Source organism: Hyla sarda, chromosome 2 (assembly GCF_029499605.1).
Source record: "Hyla sarda isolate aHylSar1 chromosome 2, aHylSar1.hap1, whole genome shotgun sequence".
Classification (NCBI taxonomy): domain Eukaryota; kingdom Metazoa; phylum Chordata; class Amphibia; order Anura; family Hylidae; genus Hyla; species Hyla sarda.
In genome coordinates, this window is record NC_079190.1 from 433,518,792 (window position 1) to 433,526,410 (window position 7,619).

General features: G+C 42.5%; 1 protein-coding gene across 3 annotated transcripts in view; it reads right to left on the bottom strand.

Moving 5' to 3' along the window:
* Nucleotides 1–6,957, bottom strand: part of RABGEF1 (RAB guanine nucleotide exchange factor 1) — a 67,679-nt gene extending 60,722 nt beyond the window's left edge. The window contains exon 1 of one of the 3 annotated variants that reach the window (XM_056559120.1): nt 6,834–6,957. Coding sequence is in view for 2 of the 3 variants with exons in the window: in XM_056559119.1 (XP_056415094.1) it covers nt 6,455–6,495 (41 nt within the window). In the remaining variant the exon portion in view is untranslated. Of the gene's footprint in view, nt 1–6,454; nt 6,579–6,833 lie in introns of those variants that run through there. The other 2 variants (XM_056559119.1, XM_056559123.1) reach the window with 2 other exon arrangements.
* Nucleotides 6,958–7,619: the final 662 nt, after the last annotated feature.

Below are 7,619 nucleotides of genomic sequence, written 5' to 3' on the forward strand. Positions count from 1 at the left end.
TTCCAGTTTTTCACAATATTTAGATTGTGTTTTTTCACAAAAAATGCTGCATGTGTACATGCGACCGGGATCGCCGAACAGTGTGTTGTCTGCCTGGCGCACGAGTTCGGCACATCGTGGATCGGGTTGACAGGTTGCTGGGCGGGGCTGGAGAGGACCCAGCAGTCATGGTCCATATCGGCACCAATGACAAAGTAAGAGGTAGGTGGAGTGTCCTTAAAAATGATTTCAGGGACTTAGGCCGCAAGCTTAAGGCAAGGACCTCCAAGGTAGTATTTTCTGAAATACTACCAGTACCACGAGCCGCACCAGAGAGGCAGCGGGAGATCAGGGAGGTAAACAAGTGGCTCAGAAGCTGGTGTAGGAAGGAAGGGTTTGGGTTCATGGAGAACTGGGCTGACTTCGCTGTCGGTTACCGGCTCTACCGTAGGGACGGGCTGCACCTCAATGGGGAGGGTGCAGCTTTGCTTGGGGAGAAGATGGCTAGAAGGGTGGAGGAGTGTTTAAACTAGGGACTTTGGGGGAGGGAACCTACAGCAAAGAGGGGGAAGATAGTGTAGATAGAGAGGTGGGAATTATAAATGTACCTGGGGGTGGAGCGGAGGGAGGGGTTAGAATAGTTAATAGGAATAGGCTTCATAGGAAAATAAAACTTACACCCTTGAATCCCATTAACCCCAATAACATAAAGGATGGAAATGTAAAGTGTATGTTCACAAATGCCAGAAGCCTAGCAAATAAAATGGGGGAGCTGGAGGCCTTGATACTGGAGGAACATATTGATATAGTTGGGGTCACTGAGACATGGCTGGACTCCTCGCATGACTGGGCTGTCAATCTGCAGGGGTTTACATTGTTTCGCAAGGATAGAATGAACAGAAAAGGTGGTGGAGTCTGTCTGTATGTAAGAAGTGGTATGAAAGTCAGTGTGAACGATGCCATAGTGTGTGATGATTTTGAGGAATTGGAATCACTGTGGGTAGAATTACAAAAGGAGGGAAATACTGAAAAAATAATATTTGGGGTAATCTACAGACCCCCTAATATCACTGAAGAGATAGAAGTTCGGCTTCATAAACAAATAGAGAGGGCCGCCCGGGCAGGTACAGTGGTAATAATGGGAGATTTTAACTATCCAGATATAGATTGGGGTTCGGGGTTGGCTAAAACTACAAAGGGGCGACAATTCCTAAATTTATTGCAGGATAATTTTATGGGCCAGTTTGTGGAGGACCCAACAAGAAGTGATGCCTTGTTGGATCTGATCATTTCCAACAAAGCAGAGCTGATTGGAAATGTAACTGTGCGGGAAAACCTTGGTAATAGCGACCACAATATAGTTACTTTTGACTTAAAATGTAGAAAACAAAGACAGGCGGGGAAGGCAAAAACATATAACTTTAAAAAGGCAAACTTCCCTGGGCTGAGATCTGCACTACAGGACATAGACTGGGGGGAGGTGTTCTCAAATACTGATACAGAAGGTAAATGGGACATCTTTAAATCAACTCTAAATAACTATACAGCTAAATATATACCAAAGGGGAACAAATATAAACGATTAAAACTAAATCCTACATGGCTGACACATGATGTTAAAAGAGCAATAAACAACAAAAAAAATAGCCTTCAAAAAATACAAATCTGATGGGTCAGCTATAACATTTAAACAGTACAAGGAGCTTAATAAAATCTGTAAAAATGTAATAAAAACAGCAAAAATTCAAAATGAGAGACAGGTGGCCAAAGAAAGCAAAACTAATCCTAAATATTTTTTTAGATATATAAATGCAAAAAAACCAAGGACAGAGCATGTAGGACCCCTTAATAATGATAATGGGGAGGTTGTCACAGGCGATCAAGAGAAGGCGGAGCTACTGAATGGGTTCTTTAGTTCTGTATACACTATGGAAGAAGGAGCTGACATTGGACAGGTCAGTGCTGGTAACACATCATGTACAGGTCAGTGCTGGTAACACATCATGTAATGTACTGAACTGGCTTAATGTAGAGATGGTACAAGGTAAGTTAAGTGATATAAATGTAAGCAAATCCCCAGGGCCGGATGGACTACACCCAAGAGTTCTTAGAGAGGTAAGTTCAGTAATATCTGTACCCCTGTTCATGATATTTAGAGATTCTCTGGTGTCTGGTATTGTGCCAAGGGACTGGCGCAAGGCTAATGTGGTACCAATCTTCAAGAAGGGCTCTAGGTCTTCCCCAGGAAACTATAGACCGGTAAGTTTAACGTGCATTGTGGGTAAATTGTTTGAAGGACTTATAAGGGATTACATACAGGAATACATAGGGGATAATTGTATTATAAGTGATAGCCAGCATGGGTTTACTAAGGATAGAAGTTGTCAAACCAATCTAATTTGCTTTTATGAAGAGGTGAGTAGAAGCCTTGACAGAGGAATGGCTGTGGATATAGTGTTTCTGGATTTTGCTAAAGCGTTTGATACTGTCCCTCATAGACGTCTGACAGGTAAGTTAAGGTCTTTGGGTTTGGAAATTTTAGTTTGTAACTGGATTGAACACTGGCTCATGGATCGTACCCAGAGAGTGGTGGTCAATGATTCGTACTCTGATTGGTCCCCGGTTATTAGTGGTGTACCCCAAGGTTCAGTACTGGGACCGCTGTTGTTTAATTTATTTTTCAATGATATAGAGGATGGTATTAACAGCTCTGCTTCTATCTTTGCAGATGACACCAAGCTTTGTAGCACAGTACAGTCTATAGAGGATGTGCATAAGTTACAAGATGACTTGGATAGACTAAGTGTCTGGGCATCCACTTGGCAAATGAGGTTCAATGTGGATAAATGTAAAGTTATGCATCTGGGTACTAATAACCTGCATGCGTCGTATGTCTTAGGGGGGATTAAACTGGCAGAGTCACTGGTAGAGAAGGATCTGGGTGTACTTGTAGATCACAGACTACAGAATAGCATGCAATGTCAGGCTGCTGCTTCCAAAGCCGGCAGGATATTGTCATGTATCAAAAGAGGCATGGACTCAAGGGACAGGGACATAATACCCCCCCTTTATAAAGCATTGGTACGGCCTCACCTGGAATATGCTGTTCAGTTTTGGGCACCTGTCCATAAAAGGGACACTACGGAGTTGGAAAGGGTGCAGAGACGCGCGACTAAACTAATATGGGGCATGGAACATCTTAGCTATGAGGAGAGATTAAAGGAGTTACAATTGTTTAGTCTTGAGAAGAGACGTTTAAGGGGGGATATGATAAACGTATATAAGTATATTAATGGCCCATACAAAAAATATGGAGAAAAACTGTTCCAGGTTAAACCCCCCCAAAGGACGAGGGGGCACTCCCTCCGTCTGGAGAAGAAAAAGTTTAGTCTCAAGGGGCGACACGCCTTCTTTACCGTGAGGACTGTGAATTTATGGAATGGTCTACCTCAGGAACTGGTCACAGCAGGAACACTTAACAGCTTTAAAACAGGATTAGATAAATTCATGGAACAAAATAACATTAATGCTTATGAAGAAATATAAAATCCCATCCCTTCCCCAATATCGCGCCACACCCCTACCCCTTAATTCCCTGGTTGAACTTGATGGACATATGTCTTTTTTCGACCGTACTAACTATGTAACTATGTAATATGTCACGAAAAAAAACAATCTCAGAATCGCTCTGCTCAGAAAAAGCGTTCTAAAGTTATTACCATTGAGATACATGTCAAATAAAAAAAAAAAAAAGAGCCTGGTCATTGAGGTAAAAAATGGGTCCGTCCTTAAGGGGTTAAAGTTTATTTTGTTTATTTTTGAGGCCCGGGCACAGGAATATATAAAAGTCTTGCACTACAGTTGTCCTTTAAACAGATTTGTAAATTACTTCTATTAAAAAATCTTAATCCTTTCAGTACTTATGAGCTGCTGAAGTTGAGATGTTCTTTTCTGTCTAAGTGCTCTCTGATGACACGTGTCTCGGGAACTGTCCAGAGTAGAATCAATCCCCATAGCAAACCTCTTCTACTCTGTGCACTTCCCAAGACAGACAGAGGTGTCAGCAGTCAGCACTGTTGTCAGACAGAAAAGAACAACTCAACTTCAGCAGCTGATAAGTACTAGAAGGATTAAGATTTTTTTTAATAGAAGTAAATTTACATATCTGTTAAACTTTCTGAAGCCAGTTGATATAGAATTTTTTTTTTTCATGGAATACCCCTTTAAGTTTTAAGATAGGACCTAGGAGATTCCTAGAGATTATCAAATGGACTGAGATCTGGGAAGATTGGAGGCCAAGTCAACAACACCATTAACTCTTTGTCATGTTCTTCAACACATTCCTGAACAATTTTGCAGTGTGGCTGAGCACATCACCTGGTAAGGGAGGCCACTGCAATGAGTGAATACCACTGTTACGAAATATTGTATTTGGTCTGTGCAATGTTTATGTCCTATGTGTCATAATACCAGTCACAAATGTCTTTGCTGGCTTGCTTTCTCCCTATAGTGCTTCCTGGAGATGCATGTGGCTGTACACATGAACTGATAGAACATGTGATTTATTAGACCAGGCAGCCTTCTTCCGTTGCTCCATGGTACAGTTCTCAAATGTCCACTGTAAGTGCTTTTGGGGCTAGATGGGGTTCAGCATGGGCACTTTAACCGGTCTGGTGCTACACAGCTCCATATAGAGTAAGGCCCCCTTTACATATATGCGGCGTCCGTTGTCTGGTTTGAGCAATGACAGTTTTCTTTTCAGGTTTTGTACCACTAGCCCACCAGGATTGACTATGCCTACCTTTCCCCACAGTTTTATTTTCAAGGTAGGCATCGTCAATCCCGGTGGGCTAGTGGTACAAAACTTGAAAAAAGAAAAACTGTAATTACTCAAACTGATGGCAACTGATGGTTTTGACTGATGACAATTTATGCACTTTTTTAGCATCAGTTGTGAACTGTTAAGTAAAAAAAACTGAGCCTGAAACAACTGACATATGTAAACCTCGCCTTAGCTGTGATGCCGTGTGTTCTCACACCTTCCTATCATAGACAGCCATTCATTTTTTGGGCAATCTGTACTACAGTAGCTCTTTGTAGGTTCACACCAGACGGGCTAGCCTTTGCTTCATATACATATATATATATATATATATATATATATATATATATATATATACACAAATATATATATATATATATATATATATATATATCTCAATGAGCCTTGGGTGCCCATAACCCTGTCATCAGTTAACCATTTGTCCTTCCTTGTAGTACTTTTTTTTTTTTTTTTTTTTTAAACAAGTTTTTATTACTTTTCAAAAAGTAAACACTTTACAATGTTTCAAAGGGCAGTGGATACACAAGATTCAAAGCTTACATAAAGCAAGGTGTTGAAAAGTATACATCAAATTTGCCCGTAATATTGGTAGTACCACTTTTGATAGGTACTAACCACTATATACCAGGAACACCACACAAGAACTGCCATTGTGGAGATGCTCTGACCCAGTCCTTTAGCCATTATAATTTGTCCCTTGTCAGATTCACTCCATTTCTTACACTGCTATATGGTATACACTCCTTGGGCATTGTGACACTCCACTGTAGGCCCTATCTAACACTAATATTTTTAGGGTGCGTTCACACTGCGGAATCTCAGCTCGCGGAACTCCGCAAGCGGAGACTCCGTCTGGCGGACGCCGCCGAAAATATTTCGGTGCTAGGGCCACGGGGCACTGAGTTGTCACCATTTACAGCTGTGCAGTGCACGCAGAATCCGCGCAAAAAGAATGAACATGCTCTTTCTTTGCGTGGAACAATTTCAGCTGCGTAATTGTCTGTTGCTGAAATTACGCAGAGTGAATGGGTCTCGCGGAGACCCATTCACACTAGTGTAAAGTTCACGTCGCGGAATTACACTCGCGGAATTCTGCAGTGTGAACGCGTCCTCTAGAGATGAGCGAACTTACAGTAAATTCGATTCGTCACGAACTTCTCGGCTTGGCAGTTGATGACTTATCCTGCGTAAATGAGTTCAGCCTTCAGGTGCTCCCGTGGGCTGGAAAAGGTGGATACATTCCAAGGAAAGAGTCTCCTAGGACTGTATCCACCTTTTCCAGCCCACGGGAGCACCTGAAAGCTGAACTAATTTATGCAGGATAAGTCATCAACTGCTGAGCCGAGAAGTTTGTGACGAATCGAATTTACTGTAAGTTCGCTCATCTCTATTTTACACAAAAACACCTTCAGGTAGTCGCACAAATACACCAGCTATGACTTCGTTTTTTGGTGGGTGTAGAAAAGTCGCAATTCAGGAAATGAGCCCTGCAACGAGCTCCTACAATTCAGGAAATGTGCCCAGCAACAATTTAATAAATTTGGAGCCCGTACACATTAGCAGCACACAAAATATAGGTGGACACAAATGCTTCACCCACACCAATTAATTCCCCCCATAGTGTTCTACAACCTGTGGCTCTTCAGCTGTAGTAAAACCACAAGTCCCAGCATGTCCTGACAGCCACAGGTTGGGGAATGCTGCTGTATGACAATACTCAGGAATCAGGTGCCATGTAATAGATGTCAATGTAAACAACACACAATAGTGACACTGGATGGTTCCCCCTGTCCTGATCACGTGACTCGTGCTCTTCAGGACAGGGAATGCCGGACACTTGTCATACAAGGAAGATGCGGATATAAACCAGTCATTCCCGGAGGGGTCACACGGACACTATATACAGGGTGTGGCCTCATACTGCCCCCTCCCCTCTGCCCCCTCCCCTCTGCCCTTGGCTCACACTGCCCCTCAGTCACCCCCTGCCCAGTATCGCATAGAAGCCGCTCACCTGTCTACGCTCGAGCTGCTTCTCTCCGTTCCTATACGTCCCCTACTCTGCCCGGAGCGGTACACAAACCAGGCCTGGCGTGCTGACGTCGCACGCTGCTGCGTCTCAAGCCTCGTTCTGGACTCCACTTCCGTTTGTTCCAGTTGTGGTCAGTGTAAATGTAGTGACGTGTGTACAAGGCTGCGGTGTGTTTCCTATTCTATACAATTACTGTGGCTATACAAATTCATAATCTCAGTGTACAGGCAGAGTCTGCTGAAAGTCCTCAAGGGAGAGATTTGTCAAAATGTTTTATAGTAGGATTTCTTTTCTTAACCCCACAATGGTTTGGGTCTTGAGGCGATTTGCTTCTGTATTTTTACTCCTCGCCCTTTAACCCCTTAAGGACCAGGCCAGAGCGTTTTTTGCAAATCTGACCACTGTCACTTTAACCCCTTAAGGACCGGAGGTTTTTCCGTTTTTGCATTTTCGTTTTTTGCTCCTTGCCTTTAAAAAATCATAACTCTTTCAAATTTACACCTAAAAATCCATATGATGGCTTATTTTTTGCGCCACCAATTCTACTTTGTAATGACGTCAGTCATTTTGCCCAAAAATCTATGGTGAAGCGGGAAAAAAAATCATTGTGCGACAAAATTGAAAAAAAAACGCTGTTTTGTAACTTTTGGGGGCTTCCGTTTCTACGTAGTACATTTTTCGGTAAAAATGACACCTGATATGTATTATGTAGGTCCATACGATTAAAATGATACCCTACTTATATAGGTTTGATTTTGTCGGACTTCT